Below are 19,225 nucleotides of genomic sequence, written 5' to 3' on the forward strand. Positions count from 1 at the left end.
GAAAGAGAGAAAGGAAGGAAGGAAGAAAGGAGGAAAGAAAGGTTAGGAAAGTCCTGGTTGAGAGCAGAATGAGTAAGGAAGGAACAGTGGGAAGCACTGGAAGTGTGTTCCGGAAGGAGGGCTGTTTTCACGGAAGGACAGTTACACTGGGGGAGGTGAAAGAGAGGCTCTAGGAGCCCCATATTGAGAAGATGAAATCATGAAGCTTCTCACCTTTCCGCAAGCACAGAGAACAAGCAGAGGAAAAGCAGGACTAGCCTCATCTCCTCAAAGAGAAGAGACAGCCCTTTAATTTGTCCTCTGCAAAGTTTCTCTGGGGTTCTTTCTAAAATCAAGGCTGTGCTGGCCTCCTCAGAGCTAACCCTGGGGCTGATGGCCCAACCTTCTGCCTCTGGCCTGGGCTTAGGCCTGGCCCGCTGTCAGCAGGGGGCGGCAACTTACAGCGAGAACATCCGGGGAGCCACAGGGTTGCCTGGGGTTCACAAAAGTTTGCAGCCAGCAGGAAGACGCAAGCTGGGCTCTTTCCAAAGGGTTTTTCAACTCACATTTATTTTGAACGTCCACTATAGGCCTGTTCTGTGCCAGGAGATACAAAGATGAGTGAGAAAGGGTTCCAGTCCTCAAAGAGCACATCCCTTAGATCAGGACGGCTGCCAGCTTCTTTCCATCTCTCCCCTCAGAGCCCCTCAGAATCACCCCGGAGGAGCTGAGCATGACCCGGGACGAGGCACTGCCAGACTCGTATTCAGCACAGGGCTTCTATGAGAACTATGAGCCCAAGGAGATCCTGGGCAGGTAAGGCCTAGACCTGCCCCAGGAAGTGCTGTCTTGGGCTCCAGCCAGTTCCATGGGCCCATGGGCCCATCCCCAAAGCACTGTCCACTTGGAGAAACCCTCAGTTTGGGGTCCTGCTCTCCTGAACCAGGACAAATGAGAAGGGTATATACCTCTCCCAGCAGAATTCTCCCAGTGCTGTTGACAAGCACTTCCAAACCCACTTTGCACCAGGGTCAGAGATCAGGGGTCAGAGGGAAGGTGATGGCCCTCGATGCTGAGAAAGAGCACTAAACTAGGAATCAAGAGTCCTAAGACCAGGCTCGTTACTCATCAGCTCCAGACAAATCACCCTCCCTCTGCCATCTTCGTCCCCCATCCCCAAAAACTCCTAGGGAGTTGGTGGATAAGGCAAGACATCTCTGTTGTGCCTTGGACCTGGGATTCTCCCTGGGGTGAGGGGCCCCTGGACCACCTGTACTCTGCACCCCCAGAGGAGTTAGCAGTGTCGTCAGGCGCTGCATCCACAAGCCCACGTGCCAGGAGTATGCTGTGAAGATCATTGACATCACCGGCGGGGGCAGCTTCAGCTCTGCGGAGGTGCAGGAGCTGCGGGAGGCGACGCTGAAGGAGGTGGACATCCTGCGCAAGGTCTCGGGGCTCCCCAACATCAGTGAGTAATGGCTCTGGGCCCCAGCAGGGTGCTCCACCATGATTCTGCTCTAATAACCCAAGTCAGGGAGTGCGTGCGGTCCCACCGTGCAGCCAGCCAGGATCCCCAGAGTGTCTCCTGCCCCGGAGACCCTGCCAGCCCAGCACCCTGAGGCTTGAGGTTCCCAGCCGCACCCTCACCACCCTGGAGACTCAGCTCTAAGCCTCCTCTTCCAGCCAGCCAGAGGTTTGCAAGCAGAACTGGCGGTGGTTGCGGGTCAGGGAATGGGGGTGTAAGGTCCCGGGCTGGCCCCTCCCTTAGCGGGACTCCTTTGAACACTGTTCTGATACCCCTTCCGGCTCTTGAAGTCAGTCGGAGCAGCTTTAGTACCCTCACCCCTGTGCCCCCCCGCTGCCTCTGCCCAGGCTCCTCTGCTACCTGAGACGAGTTAGTCATTTCCATTTCAGTACAGCTGAAGGACACATATGAGACCAACACTTTCTTCTTCTTGGTGTTTGATCTGTAAGTACCCAGTCCTGCAGCCAGCCACACCCTGGGGCCTGTCGGAGAACCTCCTAGTGTGGTCCCTACCCAGTGCTTCCTGGAGACCAACAGCCAGCTCCCTACACTGTGGAGGCCAAATAGGATCACCAATGCTTCAGGTCAATCAGCCCCGGGGTCAGGCTGCCAGGTCTCGAATCCTGGGGCCACCACTTATGAGCTAGATGGTTTCTTTAAGTATCCGTTTTCTCATGGGCATTACAGAAGTAATAATAGCACAGCAAATGGCACAATGTAAATGCTATTAATTATCAACTACAATGACGATGACGAAGGTGGTCATTCAATACTCATTCTGGACATTGAGGCTATAGCAATGAACAAGACAAAGTCCCCAACTTCATGTAATGATTATCACAGAGAGTGAACAGAAAGCAATGATACATACACATAGTTATGTACATGTACAGATGCATAAAGCAGAGCAGGAGTTAGAGAGAGGTGGGGCTTCTTTAGATGGGGCTGTCAGGGAATGCTCTCCAGAAGGTGACCTGAGCAGAGGCCCAGATGAAGTGAGGGAGGGATCAGGACCAAGACTTGGAGAAGGACCCTTCCAGCCGAAGGACAGAAGGAAGAGCCAGAGCAAGGGCCCCACCGGATGGGCTTCATATATTCCAGGATTGGCAAGGAAACCAGGGTGGAGTGGGGCAAGCTTGTGAAGTTGGCAGAATGTGAGGCCAGTCTGTACTGAAGACCGGATTTTGCAGGCATGTCAGCCATGGCAAGGACTTTGGAGGGATGAACACATCCCTCTTACTTTTGAAAAGCATACTACTGACTATAAGGAGGCAAGAGTGGAAAGGAGGAGGCCAGCAGTATTGAGGCAAGAGGCCCACCAGGGAGGCAAGCAGTAAAGGATGTATTTGGGGTGTGGCTCAAAGACTGACATCATCGTTGTCGTCATCAATGTCACTATTCCCCTGCTTCTGCACCAACAGGGCTACTGAGACAAGCCCCTTGTCACAGGGTCCACTGCCCACAGGGGGCCTTTCAGCTCTGAGAGCCTCTGTTTTCTCAAGAAAGGAAAAATGATAACAACCACTGTGCCCATCTCACCAGGCTCTAAGTATTGAATTCGACGACACAAAGTGCTCTGTGAACAACGTTTTCAGACTTATCATTTTTATCAGAAAGGCTTCCCAGGGAAGGGAACTGTCCAGCTCCTTGTCGCCCCACTCCATTGAGTCCTCACTAAAGGCTCCATGAACCACCACCATTGTGTGGTGTCTTGATTCCTCCATACATAGTAGCTAATTTTAGGGACTGGATTTACTTGAGAAAATTATTCAAGTAGGTTTTGTCTTGTTAGAATGTTTCATACTGTAGCCATGCTGAACATGTGTAGGGTTATTTTCTTCCAGACACAGTATAACCTGGCCTGTGTGTACAATTAAACTGCCAGGTCCATGAGGCAGCAGCCTGTTGTATCTTGCCCAGTCCCCAGTGTTTACTGGTTAATCTTTCTTATGTTGCTAACAGTGAGTTCTTCTAGTGTCTTTAAAATGGAATTAGAATAATAAAAACTGGATTCACACATGGCCTTTCTGGAACACAGTGCAGATATTGTATAGATAAGGCTCACCTCTGTAAATTCTAAGTTGTCTCCTCAAACAGAACCCCCCTCCCTGCCATACCAGCTAAGCTCAAGGGTTTTCTTGCCTCTATGACAGTGGCCAAATTCCTTTGTGTCCCAGGAATCCTGCTGCTTTCCCTGGAGGGCTGGGTGAGGAGAGCAGGATGTACCTTTCCTCTTTAACCAGGGGAGACTTTCCCAGGGCCGCCCAAGACTTAACCAGCTGCAGCTGTCCCCAGCTCTGCTCGGTGACACTGCCCTGTAGAGCCCTTGTGGGCAGCTCAAATATCCCTAACCTTTGAAGAAGTTGCTTAGGGAAGCTATTTTTAATGCTGCCCTGAGTTGCCCTCCAGGGTGCAACTAGATTGTTTTAGCAGCGACCTCTTTCTACATCATTCCAAGAAGTGGGAAGATTGAACTGTAATTCTTACTCCTAAAATAGGCCAACTTTGCTCTCGCAGCACCTGCACTGTTGCCTCTACTGTCCATTCCTGGGAATAATCAGGACACTCTTGTCATAATCTGGATCTGGGGCCTTGGGCCAGTGGCTCAGGGTCCCTCTTTCACCTCCCAGCCCTGATTTTGGCCCTGATAGATCCCAGTGTGTCACTTCCACAGGTGGGGGGAACTTCAGGCTGGTGCCATCCCACCCCCAGTGGGGGAGACACTCACCCTTGTGCTATCCCACCCTTTCGGTTTCCACTGTGCTTCTAATCTCCCTAGACAACCCCTCTGCTCACTTCCCCAGCTTCTTCCTGCAGCCCTTGGTCCTTCATGGGGAGTGGTCCACTCTGTCTCTGGAGATATGAGGGGAGGAAACAGGTCTCTGGGAGTAGGGTAAGAAGGGGGTGCTCTTGGGACCCATACAGATACAAACCCGCCATCCCCACAGGATGAAGAGAGGGGAGCTCTTTGATTACCTCACTGAGAAGGTCACTCTGAGTGAGAAGGAAACCAGGTGAGGATCCATTTGCCCCTATTGCCACTCCCTGCCCCAGAGTCCTAGTGAAACTGGCACCAAGCTCTTGGAGTGAGAGCAGCATGCATTTGTCTGGGCTGGGGGCATGCACTGCTGGCTTTTGTAGCCTCCCTCCCTCTTTGGCTCAGCCTAGATGGTCTCAGCCTGTCCTCCCACACTGGCAGTCTGGTGGGTATATGGGCTTTGGTCTCCCTGCTTGCTACCGGGCCCTGCGGAATAGGAGATAAGAGTGACATGTGCCTGTCCCACCCCAGAAAGATCATGAGAGCCCTGCTGGAGGTAATCTGCAATTTGCACAAACTCAACATTGTGCATCGGGATCTGAAGCCTGAGAACATCCTCTTGGATGATGACATGAACATCAAGCTCACAGACTTTGGTTTTTCCTGCCAGCTGGAGCCAGGAGAGAAGCTGCGAGGTCTGGTAACATGGCCTTGGCCCATGTCAGGGGCTCAGGTCTCTCTCATCCACGCTCCCAGGAACAGAGATTGCCTGGATTTCTCCCCTGATTTCCGCTCCCAGAATAAAAATCCTACCATTTCAGGGCTAGGTGTCTCTTCAGGTAAGCCTCCTCCCAGGGCTGAGCCAGGTTCCCACTGCCTGAGTTCCAGGCCGGGATGACTAGACGTGACCGAGGAAGCAACAGACCCCGCACCCAGGCCCTGCCCTTGGCTCTGAAGGTGGCCAGTGTTAGAAGAGTCCCAGCCCAAGCACCATTTTGCTTTTGTCTACATTTTTTTTCTTTGGATCTTCCCCCTTCCAAGTGCCCCCTGCTGACCTGTCCTGAATGTAACTATTTCTGCAGAGGTCTGTGGGACCCCCAGTTACCTGGCCCCTGAGATCATTGAATGCTCCATGAATGATGACCACCCAGGTTATGGGAAGGAAGTGGACATGTAAGTATGTTGGGAAGTGACCCAGAAAGACAGGGATGCCCCCGTGGCTAAGAGCACCTGGCTGGGGAGGGGAGGAAATGGCAGGAGCTACAGCCAGTTCTCCTGCCTTCCTCCCTGTTCCACCTGATACCAGGTGGAGCACAGGCGTCATCATGTACACCCTGCTGGCTGGCTCCCCACCCTTCTGGCACCGGAAACAGATGCTGATGCTGAGGATGATCATGAGTGGCAACTACCAGTTTGGCTCACCTGAATGGGATGATTATTCAGACACAGTGAAGGACTTGGTGAGAGACCAATTCTTCTGGCTCCTCTGCTCAAGAGAGGGGGAGTCCACCACGGGGGAGAGAAGCATATCATGCTACAAAATGGAGGACCCTACTGGGAAAGACCTTATGTCTTCTGAAGTGCTGGAGGGGACCCTGCCTTGATGTTTTCAGCTCCCCCTTCCTTATTCTCTCAGGTTTCTCGCTTCTTGGTGGTGAACCCCCGGGGCCGCTGTTCAGCAGAAGAGGCCTTAGCACACCCGTTCTTCCAGCAGTATGTGGTGGAAGAAGTGCGTCACTTCAGCCCCCGGGGCAAGTTCAAGGTACTGAAGCTCCCCTCCCACCCAGGGCAGGACTCAAGTCCAAGCCCCTAAGTCCCTTTCCTTCCCCCAGGGACTCCTTTCACTCACAGGGTTTCCAGAGCACCTGCCCTTCCCCTCCCACCCATCCCTGTGATGGCTCCAGCTCAATTTCTGGCATCAGAGAGGACAGATGTCACCCATCTGGCTCCAAAAGCCCACATCTCTGCAGATGCCGGAGGGGTGGGAATGATAGGGGGAACACTAGGAAAGGCCCAGCGGTAGGCACACAAGGCTTCATAGCAATCACGCTCAGGGACTCCCTGCACTGGAAGGGGAAGGAGACAGGCCAGCAGGGACTGGGTCCAGCTTCTCAGTTCTGGCTTTCCACAGGTGATTGCTGTAACAGTACTGGCTTCAGTGCGGATCTACTACCAGTACCGCCGGGTGAAGCCGGTGACCCGGGAGATCGTCATCCGTGACCCTTATGCCCTCCGTCCTCTGCGCCGACTCATCGATGCCTATGCTTTCCGCATCTATGGCCACTGGGTGAAGAAGGGGCAGCAGCAGAACCGGGCTGCCCTCTTTGAGAACACACCCAAAGCTGTGCTCCTCTCCCTGGCTGAGGAAGACTACTGAGGGGCCAGCAGGTGGGGTAGGTGGGGCGGGGGGCGGGCAAGGAGGGAAAGCCATAGAAACAGAAGTTGAAGGAGTGAGATCATGTCCAAGCCTCTGTCCAGAGCGGGGTACTTGGGCCTGGCCAGAACCCCTGCACCCAAGGCCCCTATCCCCTCTCAGAGGCTCTGCACAAGGGCAGGGCGCTCCCATCACACGTCATCACATGTTGGTGAGTGTGGTCAGGGCCTGTCCCCATAGAGGGGAACTGCTTCTCTACTTCCCAGCTGTAAGCACCATCTCACGTTCTTCTCATGGGAGGCCCAGAGTTCCAGATGCTTGCGCGCCCTTCTCTTAGGGTCCCAGGGTGAGGATAAAAGAGAATAGTCTGAGATATACAATCACAAGAGGTTTTACTGACCTCACAACATCCAGTGGCACAATGGGAGCAGGTTCTTTTCTAGGGACATATGTTTAGAGACATATGGGAGCCCTGATCTGATTAACAATAGAAAGGGAAGGTTCTGGTATTTGTCTGTCTGGAATATCATTTACTTTGTGACTCTCACAATACAGTTTTGTCTGGTAAATAATTCGGCTCCCCTAGACCCTTTTAAGACTGACATTGTGCTTTAAAGAGCCTGGTTACTGCATTCTGTGTACGGTTAGCAGAAATTAGGTTCCTTCAGAGGCATGTGAAACACTACAAATGAGGTGAATGAAAGAAGTATTTTCCTTCTACAGCAATTTGCTTGGAAAACAAAGAGAAATGGTGAAATTCTGCCTTGAGAAAACAATGTTGGATCCCTGAATCAAACATTGATTTAAAATTTTTAACAAAGTGCCTTTCAGAGCACTCTGGCCCAATTGTTTGAGTACTGGGCCCTATACAGTTAATATCTGACCTCTAAGAGAAACACCCAGCTCTTGGCCACAATCAATAAGTTGGGCCCCTTCTCCAGGAGACAGTGGCACCCCTCCTCTGAGGTTAGAGTCCTCTCCTGGCCTGGTGAGAGATGCCTGCCACAGAGGAATGGAAGAGGGGTAGGAGGTCATTCCTGAGGCTAAAGTTTAAGAGTCTGGAGTTTGGCTGTGTCTGGAACGTGGCCAGGGAGTGGCACGGGCACCATGGGGCTCTTCTCTTTGGCTCTGCATAGCTGTTCACAACTCCCCAGGCAGTCGGCCTGCACTGGATGCACAACGGAAGCCAAGGTTGTCTGAGGCTGAATCTGGAGTGTTGCCCATCCTGGCACCAGAGAAGAGGAGAAAGAATGGACATTTGTTGAAAAGGGGTCTGGAGTCTTACTCCACTTTCCTGCTCTACCTCCTAGGGCCTGCTGTGGTCCAGGGTGCGGGAGGACATGGTCTAGAAAGAAGCCTGGGGTGAGGGCGCTCCTGGGGCAATGGGGAGAAGGGCCCTGGGACAGGGTGGAGGAAGTGTGAGTGAACAGCCCTGAGAATCTGCTCTGGAAGGCAGGAAGGGCAATGACTAGTAACTTTAGCTGCTGGTGGTTTAGAATAACTCAGTCGAAACAAACAAACAATCAAAAATTCCTGTCAGTAAGAAGCAAAATGTTGTAGTGCCAGTGAGTACTTCATACTTTTTAATGAACTTTCACATATGCTCCTTCATTTGCCATTTCTCAATAGCTCTGGAAGGGAGGGTCTGTTCACCATTTTAGAGACCCAGCAGATACTAGAAAGATGTAAATATCCTGCCCAGAGCCAACTACTGCTTCATGGGCACAAGAGATTCAGTGGCAAACCCAGCTTCCTGGTTCCCAGGCTAATATCTTCTCCATTACTTTGTCCTAAAAAAAGGAGGTGAGAGAAAGTCTTGGGCCTCAATGTGTCAAAGAAACGTCTGCAAACCTGACTTCCCGAGGCCACAGAAACTGTGGTCTCTTTTTAATCCCTATGGAACCCGTAATGGGAGGAATCACAGGGAGATCAATCAAAATAAATGTACAGATGAGAGTGTAGAGACAGTCCCAGTAGGAGACTCAGGTGCTAGCACTAATCATCTGTGTGAAATGAGCAGGTCCCAGCACCTCTCTGAGCCTAATTTTCCTTGACGGTAAAACAAAATGGTTACAGAAAATGACTTTTCATGTGCTTTCCAGTTTGAAGGGTCAGTATTTCCATGACCCCAGGCCATAACCTATTTATGTGGCCATTCTACCCCCCTGTCTCCGCACACCCAGTTAGGAGGACAAGAACAGAAAGAAAACCTTATGGTGTGGGACACAAAGTCTTTCTGGGTGCTGAGAGCTGGCAAGAAAAGGCACAAGTCGCCCTGGGCTCTTTTGCTTCTCATGGCAAGTGCTGCTTGTTCTCTTTTCTGTGCCCAACTCTGGGTGCAGACGGAGGTGTGGAAGCAGTGCCAACACCAGCTCTGGTGCTGTCTGTGCTCTGGGAGACCAGGACCTGACCCTCAGCCCCCAGATCCCAGGCTTCTTACCTGGTGGTGACCCGGGCCCGGTGGTTGGCGGAGCCATCAGCTGTGTCGATCCAGGATGCCCCCCGGAGGACACGCATGTCCTGGTCAGTGGCCGGGTACGGTGATGCCGTCCACTCCCACACGTTGCCCATGAGGTCATAGAGCCCTACAGCACAGCAGGGTGGGGGGTCAGTCCCAGGCTGGCTAGTACCCACCCCCCCTGCCCCCATTTATGAAGTCTTTAGGGGAGCAAATGCTTCTCTGGTGGTGTTTCTTTCTGCCTCATTGATCAACAGAATGATGCCACCAAACAATTTGTGAGTGTTGACAGCAATGTGAAAGGAAATCTTACCATAGTTATTCTGTGGGGGGAAAGCATTCACTGGGGAGACTCCATGGAAGCCATCCTCAGCTTTGTCACCCTTGGGGAACTTTCCCTGAGAAGGAGAAATTTAAACTAAAACATTTACCATCCTGTTCCAAGGCAGGTGTCCCTGTCTACCCAGAGGAAAACCAAGGTCACTTGCTGTGTCATCTGGGGTGGGGTGAGGGGTATGGGGCAGTGTTCTGAGGTACCCATCCTGAGCTCCCAAACTAGTCACCTCATGTCCTCCACCATCACCTCCTGGCTGGATTAGGATGGGTATGCCTTCCCCTGTGCCCACAGGGGTCTAGAACAAGCCTACCCCACTCCCACTTTCTCCACTCTCAGCAGCTCCCACTCCTCTGCCTTGGACCCCATGCGCTTCGGTGCCTTGGGAAGAAAGGCTCTCCTCCCCTCCTCTGTGGTCAGCACCACCTGCCATCTGCAGAACAACCAATGCCCACCCTGTGCTCTCCTGTAACACCTCTTCCCCTTCTACCACCAACAGGTGTAACTCTCCCTCGTCTGCCCTGACTCTATCCTCATCTGTTCTTACCACCAAAATTCCTGAAAAAAAGGACCCTATATTTGCTGATGCAATGTGTCCAATGTGTTCATTCTTCTCATTAAAACTGGGATTCATCTTCCACTGGTCTATGGAAGCTGCTCTTACTAAAGGGGAGATAGAAGGGGCAATAGCTACTATGTGCTAGGGCTACATTTATCGCTTTTAATTTAATACTTACAAGGTTGTGAGGCAAGTATTTCTCCCTTTAAAAAACTGGCAACTGAGGCTCAAAATGGCTAACTTATCAAAGATTACAGTGAAGAAGTCAGATCTTTTTGCCAAGCTCTGATCCAAAGATCATCTAAGATCAGTTTACCCCTCAGGTCCTTTTTAATGCTACCCCTGAAACGCTGACGCTGTACCACCTCACTCTATAGAGTCTCCCTGGGAGATGACATTCTTGCCCAAGATGTATGATGCTGATGACTCCCAAACCACTTGCTCTGACCCAGACCTCTGTCCTAAGTTCCAGACTCATATTTCTGACTTTCAGCATATAAATGACCCAAAGGCACCTTAAACTAAGCTGATCTTAGTTCAGTGATCAGTGATCTCAGTTCAGTGATCAAGTTCTAGCCTTCTGACCCCAAATGCATATCATCTATTCTGATAATGGTACACCATCATCTTGTTGCCCAAGCTTAGATTCATGCTTGAACCCAACTCTCTTTCACCTCTCCACATCTGATTAATTACCAAACCCTGTCTATCTTCTCAGGCATGCCTCTTCCATTTGGCTTCCTCTCCATCCTGCTACTACTTAATTCACATGTTCAAAATCCCTTGTGCCATTGCCACAGCCTCAAATTCAGAGACCCCCCCCCCCACTGCCACCATTGCAGCTGTACTTCGTTGGGTCCTGTGCAAATTAGCAACTAGCATACTCCCCAAATCAAAGATGCTTTTAGTCCCCTCTGTTGACTCCCCACTGCCTACAGGGTAAGATATAACCGTATCTTGGCACACCTGGTCCTTCATAATCTGCTTACAACCCACTGCCTACATCATCTCCTACACACCCCATTTCACTGTGCTCCAGCCTCTCTGAACTTGTCCCGTCTCTGAACACACAGTACCCTTTCCTAATACAATGCTTACACTCATGTTGTTCCCTCAGCTGATAATGCCCTTTCCTACACTTTTCACTTGGCAAATTCCAATCTCCATCAGGTTCAATGTCATCTTCTCTGTGAAGTCACCCCCAGCTCTCTCAGGCAGTCATTTACTCCTGCAACTCTTCAGTATGTAGCCCTACCACACTGTCTTTTGCTTTACCAGTTTAGTAGTTTATCAGTCCCATTAGAACACAAAGCCCTCTGAGTCCCACAGCCCAATGTGCCGCCTAGCCTACAGCAGGTTTCGATCAAGGCTTTGAGAAGGGAGAGGGGTGAGGAATGTATATCTTACCTGCCACAGGTTGGTGCGGTTTGGCTGGAACTGGTTTCCCCATGGATAAACCTGACCTGCCAAGAGAGCAAGGAGATAGCAGGGGTGGGAGAGGTGAAGGGTTGTGGAACAAGGGAAAGACAGAAATAGTGAGGGAACCAAAAGGAAGTCAGAAGGTGATGAGAAAAGAAGAGAGAGATTACTTTTATTTCCAAGGCCTGTCCCTTCCCCTCACTGTACTGCACTCAGAGCCCCTGGCCTCCTGATCTGCTCCAGGACAGTGCAATCCCAATTGTGGTCCTGACTCATGCCAGTCTGTAAACTAACTGTTACTGGATCATGTCTAGATTAAGTACAGAAATTGGGGGTAAGAATGAAGAAACTTGTCAACTAGACTTAAATTGGATAAACAAGCAACCTTATTATTCACATTAATAATTTTGACTACTGGGATAGCTGGTGTTCATTCAAAGAGTAGCAGAGGTGTTGAACACGGCGAGTTGCTGCTTCCTGCTCCTAACTTTTTGTTTAGTTGGGATTGCAGAACAACAGAGTTATGAGCAAATAGTGATTCTTTAGTCCCTTTACACCTATGGAAAAGGCAGTCTAGGTAGTGCTTTTCTTTCCCCCTATGCTATGGTGTTCTGATCATTTACGGAAATGTAACATGTCTGGATGCAATCTCCAAAAATGACAAATTTTCTGTCTGTTCCTTCATTCCATTTTTCCAGTTAGTAATTTTTATGGCATTGTACATTAGTATGGGTGTGAGATGGATGAGAATTGAAAACAGAACAACCGGCCCTTTGCCACACAGTTTAGAAGACTGCTCTCGGGAGTATGGACCCTTCCCACCCTTCAAAGCCCCCCATGCAGGGTAGTATGGGAGAAGAATAAAGGGGAGTCGCGCTGCCAACTCTATACCCGTCAAGCCCCCTCGGGCAGCAAACTCCCACTCTTCCTCGGTGGGCAGCCGTTTCCCCCGCCAAGCACAGTAGGCACGAGCGTCATTCCAGCTCACGTGTACCACTGGGAGCTCCAGTCTCTCTCGGATGCCAGAGCCAGGACCTGCAGGCTGACAGCCAGGATGAAGTGAGACAGACTTCTGGGAGCTCATGGAAGTCTGAGGAAGGCTAGGCTTAAGGTGGCTGAGTTCAGCTTTTACCACTAGATGGAGCAAGGAAGTTGGAGGAGACAGCCTGGTGAGCGCGGAGAGGCCCAGAGTCAGAAATGGAAAAGTGGGGTGGGCGATGGGAAAAAAGATCAGGGCACAGGAAATAGGGTTGCTTGGCTGTGTCCTCAAAATTTATGGTCATCCTTTTTAATTCCATATTTCTAGATGGGCAACGGGTCTAGGGAAGCCAGGCCTCCAGAATAAGAGTCAACAGGGGCAGAAAACAAGGCAGAGGAACCAACCCTTACCTGTCTCCAGAATGCCCTTTCCACTGGAAGCCACCAGAGAACAGACTGCAAAAAAAGGAAAAGGCATGACTGCAAGATGCTCTGACCCAGCAAGGTCACCTTCCTGACTGACACACAGGAGGCAGAGCAGACACTTTAGGCTGAGCCTCGGGTGGTCCAAGTGGGGCTGTTTCTGGAACCTTTAAAGCAGGACATCTCATGACCGTTATTGGAGGGGATGTTGAGATGTTCTCTTGTCAGTTCATGGAGTAACTTGAACCCTACATGTGACCAGATCACCAGACTTTTTACAAAGTCTCTCTAGGCAGAAACCAGCACAAGGTTAACGTCTCGGGAGTATGTGTTCATCTGACTCCTCCAGGGAGGATCTCTCTTGCTTCCTCCCTGCCTGTGGCTCTCAGGGGTGATTCTCTCTTGTGGCTTCTCTGTCCAGGATTCTCTGTCCAGGGCCCACTCCTTCAGCTGAAAGCCCAGGTTCTCTCACCTCCATCTGATGGGCCACTTTGTTTCTAAGCTCATCCGAGACAAAGTCCTCAAAGACAAAACTCCACCCAAACTTCTCAGCCTCTGTCCGGTACTTTTTTTCCCTGACAAACTCCCTGAAAAGAGAGATAGTTCACTTAGTTAAGCTGCTACAGTTCCAGGTCCCACTGTCACCCCCTCCTGCTCCAGAAAACCTCATAGATCCTTCACCTTTAAGTCACACATCACAGAGTTTCCCTCAACAACAAGGAATTGACATTGAAGTCTGAGTAGGAGATTTTCCTTTAAAATCTGTTGCTGTATGTGTAATTCACGTAGAGTAATTCACTCTTTTAGTGCAGTTTTGTGAGTTTTGACAAAACTTATAGTCATTATCACGATCAAGATATAGAGGAAGTTTATCAACCACCTCCAGAAATTCCCTCATTGCCTCTGCAATCATTGCTGTTTTTTGTCCCTATAGTTTTGCCTTTCCCAGAATATAAATTCACATACATCAAATCATACAGTATGTAGCTTTAGAGTCTGGCTTCTTCCATTTAGCATAATGCCTCTGAGAATCACCCACGTTGTTGCCAGTATTAGTTTGTTCCTCTGTTTACAGAGTACCATTTTATAGTGTGGAGGTTCTGTATTTTGCTTATCCATTCACCACTTGCAGGTCATTTGGGTTATCTCCAGCTTTTGGAGATTATGAATAAAACTGCTGAGAATATTTAAGGGTGGGGAACAGGTCTGTTTTCTGAAAGGTCTTCATCACATCCCCACTCTCACAACAATCATGTGAGGGAGGCAGAACGTGATTATCTCCATCTAACAAATGAAAAAAAGCGGAATCAAATAAAAATGATGTACTGAAATTTTAGAATGGATTTTCACACAGTTTGGTATGGTTTAGCAAATTTTAGCACGTAAAATTTCCAGGGTAAGATGGATTGTTTTCACTGGGCTAATAGTACCCCGTCTGTGCCAGCCCTCTGACATGAAGAGACATTGTTCACCCATGAAAGGGGCATTGAGAATGGAGGAGGTGATCAGATGTGGTAGCAACAGCTATTCACCAACCTCAGAGCATCTGAGTAGTTTGAAAATCTTTCACCAGAGAGGCAGAGACAAATCATGGGGGTTCTAAGCAAAGTTTAGGGGCTTGCCAGAGGTCTATCATAAAACAGGTCATTAAAAATAATAAATAAATAAATAAATAAATAAATAAATAAATAAATGTCATAATTTGAAATATAAAAGAACACACACTGTTCATCTATCTAGCTAGCTATTTCTGGTTGTCATGATGTGGTGCAAACCTGATCAAAAGTGATTTCTCCTTCAATTTTAATAACTTTCCTGTTTAAAAATACTTTTAAAAAGCACATATAAGCGGGGCGCCTGGGTGGCGCAGTTGGTTGAGCGTCCGACTTCAGCCAGGTCACGATCTCGCGGTCCGTGAGTTCGAGCCCCGCGTCGGGCTCTGGGCTGATGGCTCAGAGCCTGGAGCCTGTTTCCGATTCTGTGTCTCCCTCTCTCTCTGCCCCTCCCCCGTTCATGCTCTGTCTCTCTCTGTCCCAAAAATAAATAAAAAACGTTGAAAAAAAAAATTAAAAAAAAAAAAGCACATATAAGCATGGAGTGCTGGTTGGCTCAGTCAGTTAAGCGTCTGACTCTTGGTTTCAGCTCAAGTCATGATCTTACAGTTCGTGAGTTCGAACCCCGCACCAGCTGTATGCAGCCTGCTTGGAACTGTCTCTCTCCCCGCCTTTCTCTTTTTCTCCCTTGCACTCATTCTCTCTCTTACTCTCAATATAAATAAATACTTAACAAAAAAGCACATATGTGTAATGCATATTGTATTATAGAAAAATGAGAAAGCACAAGTATATGAAAAGAAAAAAAACTGAAATCATCCATTATCAGACCAACTAAGATATATATATATATATATATATATATATATATATATATCCCTTACATAGTGTTCATAGTGTTCCCTGTCCTGCCCCCTCCCCCTCCCAGGAAGGATTTTTAAATACCTTTAATAAGGTGCTTCCCTGGAATTATTTTCATTTGGAAGTCACAAAAACATGGGCAAAATCTGTAAACTAACACAATGCTGCATCTCCCAGTTCTTTTTTTTTTTAATTTTTTTAATGTTTATCTATGTTTGAGAGACAGAGAGAAACAGAGTGTGAGCAGGTGAGGGGCAGAGAGAGAGGGAGACACAGAATCCAAAGCAGGCTCCAGGCTCCAAGCTGTCAGCACAGAGCCCAACGCGGGGCTCAAACTCACGAACTGTGAGACCATGACCTGAGTGAAGTCGGACACTTAACTGACTGAGCCACCCAGGTGCCACAAATACACTAATAATTCTTTTTTTTTTTTAATATATATGAAATTGACAAATTGGTTTCCATACAACACCCAGTGCTCATCCCAAAACGTGCCCTCCTCAATACCCATCACCCACCCGCCCCTCCCTCCCACCCCCCATCAACCCTCAGTTTGTTCTTAGTTTTTAACAGTCTCTTATGCTTTGGCTCTCTCCCACTCTAACCTCTTTTTTTTTTTTTTCCTTCCCCTCCCCCATGGGTTCCTGTTAAGTTTCTCAGGATCCACATAAGAGTGAAACCATATGGTATCTGTCTTTCTCTGTATGGCTTATTTCACTTAGCATAACACTCTCCAGTTCCATCCACGTTGCTACAAAAGGCCATATTTCATTTTTTCTCATTGCCACATAGTATTCCATTGTGTATATATACCACAATTTCTTTATCCATTCATCAGTTGATGGACATTTAGGCTCTTTCCATAATTTGGCTATTGTTGAGAGTGCTGCTATGAACAAAACTAAAAGGAAACACTAATAATTCTTATGCTTACTCTGTCTCCTGAGTAAATTTTTCCCCGTAAATTTTTATCTTAAAGAGTTTTAAGGCCACAATGCAACATATAAATCATTTCCCACATTTGCTTTGTCTTCCTGTTCCCTCCTCTTCCTTTTCCCACTCCTCTCTCTCTATATTCCCCCTGTATCATTTGAAGGTAAGTTACAGGTATCACCTGGATCATTCCCCACTTTAGCCTTTGCAAAACATACCACCTTGAGGAAAGTGAGGCGGCTCAACAAGTCTTCCTAGATTGAGTTGGAATCACAATGCTTGTCCTAAAACAATGCCAGTTCCATAAGTAAATATAAAAGATATTTAAAGACTCCCAGCTACTATGACCCTTCTCCCAATCCCTTTTCCCTGTGGAAGAGGTTTTTGTTAAGTGTTTGACTTCTGCCCCTATTTCTCAGTGTTATATCCAGTGTAATGGAAAATCCACTGGCTCAAGGGTCAGAGGGTTTGAGTTCCAGGTCCAGCTCTGCCGTAAACAGAGTCTCCAGACTTCAGATTCTTCACCTGAAAAATGGAGACAGCACTTATCCCATATTACTATTGCAAAGATGATATGTAATAGTGAACAAGCTAGTTTGCTTTTAGCTATCAGGAACGAAAATCAGAAAGAGCCTTTACCGCTCTTAGAATACCTGATGTACCTGAAATCTTTGTTGGTGACAGGAAATATATCAATGGCAAAGGGTTTTACTGTCACCTCCCGGACAGGCCCTTCACCATCTCTGCCATCTGGTGAATTTGTTCCCATCTGGAATCTCCCACCTGGTAGCTGGACCATGCTAGTAGCCTGCCCATTCCCTGCAGAGAAAAAGGAGCATCATCAGTAATACGTGAATATATATAAAACAAGTGACAATATTTGGATCATACGTAATATTCATAATGATGTAATGAAAAAAAAAGGCGGCTTAAAAATTTGGCTTTAAATTCTTGTTCTGCCACTTAATTTGTTGGGTGACCTTAGGCAAATAAGTCAGTCTGAGTTTTGGTTTCTTCACCTACAAGATGGAGATAACATCTAGCTATTTCATAGGTGTGGCTGTATAAATTAAAATTAACATGTGTGAAACGTTGTGAGTGCATTGTAATTATTCAACAAATGTTTATTTTCTTTCTTACTGCTCTATTCCTGTACACAACTCTTTGTCCCAGCTAGGTAAATCTAGACACTATACCCTGAAATACATCTAGCACATCTCTACCCACACTTCTGCTCAAGTTGTTTCTCTGCCTCTTCCTCCCCATTTCTGAATGATTTTCACTATTATATCATATGCTCCAGAAAGAAAAGAACTACATTTATTTTGCCAGTGTATTCCTGGCATCTAGCATAAGAGCACGATAATTAGCAAATAACTGAATGAGGTCCTTCATATCTACTGTTTGAACACCTCAGAAAATCAGAATTAGAAATATCTTTATTATTTATTTTTTTAACTTTTTTTGTTGTTGTTGTTGAGAGACTGAGAGCACGAGTGGGGGAAGGGCAGAGAGAGAGAGGGAGACACAGAATCTAAAGCAGGCTCCAGGCTCTCAGCTGTCAGCACAGAGTCCAATACGGGGCTCGAACCCACGATCCGACTGAGCCACCCAGGCGCCTCAAAAGATCTTTAATTCAACCCCCTTATTTAACAGGAAAAAACCAAGACCCAAAAAAGAGAAACCACTTAAAGAACTAGTTAGCAGGGACAGCACTAGATCCAGGTCTCCTTACTTCCAGGTCAGCACTATTTCCAACCTGCTACACTTGTCTTCACACTTTGGGGTGTTATGTTTCTGCCTAAGGATGTCTAAGTATTATAAGTTCCTCAATGGCCGAGTCTACCATTTTTTCATGTTTCTCTGTCTTTAGCCTTCTTATTCTCATTCTGACACACACTGATGATTTCATCTACTTCAAGGGAGAAAAAATTTTACAGGGAAATCTCAGATTAAAAGGGAATTCAGAAACAACATATAACTGCAATGTATGAACTCTGACATTAACTCAGTAAATAAACTATAACAAACACAGTAGATGAATTTGAACACTAACTGTATGTTTAAGGATATTAATGACAACTGTTAGTTTTTTATTTTTTGTTTTTTTTTTTTTTTCAACGTTTTTTATTTATTTTTGGGACAGAGAGAGACAGAGCATGAACGGGGGAGGGGCAGAGAGAGAGGGAGACACAGAATCGGAAACAGGCTCCAGGCTCTGAGCCATCAGCCCAGAGCCCGACGCGGGGCTCGAACTCACGGACTGCGAGATCATGACCTGGCTGAAGTCGGACGCTTAACCGACTGCGCCACCCAGGCGCCCCACTGTTAGTTTTTTAAAGTAGAGAAAGAGTATGGTGGGTTTTTTTCATGACTTCTTGTCTTTTTGGCTATTCATGCTGTGTATTTACAAATAAAATTGTGTCGTGTCTGGATTCACTTCAAAAAGGCCCCAGGGAAGGAGAAAGTGATATACCAAAATAGCAAGATTAGTTATAAACTGGCGCCTGTTTTTAAGCTGGGTTACCGGTTCATAGGAGGAGGTGTTTTTATATTCTTTTACACTATGTTCGAAAGATTCCAAAATAAATTAAAAGTGAAAAAGCAGTTAGATAGGATATGAGCATTAACCATCTTGCCAAGTTGGCTGCCTCTGGCTGCTCCAAGCCCATCCCGGAAGCGGGCGGAGGGGCCACGGTCTCTTTCCCGACCTGGCAGGGCACCCACCCCTTCCCTGATGTTTCCTGGGGCACACAGGGTCAGGGGACAGGCCAGCACACTGACCTAGCTCGAGCCACGGGCCAGACAGGAGCAGCGGCAGAATCAGCAGCGGTGGCGAGGGGCCCATGCCGGTAACACGAGCAGCACGCCGCACCGTAAAGCCCTTCTGCGCCTGCGCCCTGCGTGCACCGCTTCGGCCACCGTATCGCTCGCAATACGCCTCCTTAGCGTTTCCCTCACAACCCCCTTTGGTCAAAAGGGCTTGGTTAGTCCCAGGCTGCGGCTGGGTATAGAACTTGTGGAGCCAGAGAAGAGATTAGTGTCCAGGGGCCCCGGCGTTCCACAAGCTC

The 19,225-nt window shown here is 48.2% G+C and overlaps 2 protein-coding genes across 5 annotated transcripts; one reads left to right on the top strand and one right to left on the bottom strand.

The window, feature by feature from the left end:
- Positions 1 to 712: 712 nt before the first annotated feature.
- Positions 713 to 6,639, top strand: PHKG1 (phosphorylase kinase catalytic subunit gamma 1). Of its 3 annotated transcripts, none has more exons than XM_047089491.1 (9): positions 713 to 795; positions 1,269 to 1,447; positions 1,894 to 1,951; positions 4,447 to 4,518; positions 4,794 to 4,957; positions 5,345 to 5,435; positions 5,569 to 5,722; positions 5,899 to 6,024; positions 6,394 to 6,639. In XM_047089491.1, exons 1-9 carry the CDS (start codon positions 713 to 715, stop codon positions 6,637 to 6,639), a joined length of 1,173 nt encoding a protein of 390 aa, XP_046945447.1. The 3 variants fall into 3 exon arrangements, with proteins under 3 accessions (XP_046945447.1, XP_046945448.1, XP_046945449.1); XM_047089492.1 differs by having other exon boundaries at positions 1,894 to 1,948; positions 4,453 to 4,518; XM_047089493.1 differs by having other exon boundaries at positions 1,269 to 1,425; positions 1,899 to 1,948; positions 4,453 to 4,518.
- A 1,039-nt stretch (positions 6,640 to 7,678) lies between these two features.
- SUMF2 (sulfatase modifying factor 2) lies at positions 7,679 to 19,020 on the bottom strand. 2 transcript variants are annotated; one of them, XM_047089481.1, is made up of 9 exons: positions 18,939 to 19,020; positions 16,817 to 16,973; positions 13,280 to 13,394; positions 12,796 to 12,840; positions 12,298 to 12,448; positions 11,395 to 11,450; positions 9,408 to 9,492; positions 9,077 to 9,221; positions 7,679 to 7,861 (listed from the first exon to the last, which is right to left on the bottom strand). In XM_047089481.1, the coding sequence occupies exons 1-9, from the start codon at positions 19,000 to 19,002 to the stop codon at positions 7,777 to 7,779; spliced, it is 903 nt and encodes a 300-aa protein (XP_046945437.1). In that variant the 5' UTR covers positions 19,003 to 19,020; the 3' UTR covers positions 7,679 to 7,776. The 2 variants fall into 2 exon arrangements, with proteins under 2 accessions (XP_046945437.1, XP_046945436.1); XM_047089480.1 differs by having other exon boundaries at positions 16,808 to 16,973.
- Between the last annotated feature and the right edge of the window lie 205 nt (positions 19,021 to 19,225).

The sequence above is a fragment of the Lynx rufus genome, unplaced genomic scaffold (genome assembly GCF_022079265.1).
Source record: "Lynx rufus isolate CCGP_SWC_20201006 ecotype Redwood Valley unplaced genomic scaffold, mLynRuf1.p SCAF_27, whole genome shotgun sequence".
NCBI lineage: Eukaryota > Metazoa > Chordata > Mammalia > Carnivora > Felidae > Lynx > Lynx rufus.

Bases quoted from the DNA above. Each gene is read 5' to 3' on its own strand.
- PHKG1 (XM_047089491.1), top strand. From the start codon at position 713: ATGACCCGGGACGAGGCACTGCCAGACTCGTATTCAGCACAGGGCTTC. The intron at 796-1,268 runs GTAAGGCCTAGA...CTGCACCCCCAG, and splicing joins CCCAAGGAGATCCTGGGCAG to AGGAGTTAGCAGTGTCGTCA. The intron at 4,958-5,344 runs GTCTGGTAACAT...CTATTTCTGCAG, and splicing joins GCCAGGAGAGAAGCTGCGAG to AGGTCTGTGGGACCCCCAGT.
- SUMF2 (XM_047089480.1), bottom strand. From the start codon at position 19,002: ATGGGCCCCTCGCCACCGCTGCTGATTCTGCCGCTGCTCCTGTCTGGC. The intron at 16,974-18,938 runs GTCAGTGTGCTG...TTTTCTCTGCAG, and splicing joins TGGCCCGTGGCTCGAGCTAG to GGAATGGGCAGGCTACTAGC. The intron at 9,222-9,407 runs GTAAGATTTCCT...GCTGTGCTGTAG, and splicing joins CCCCCCACAGAATAACTATG to GGCTCTATGACCTCATGGGC.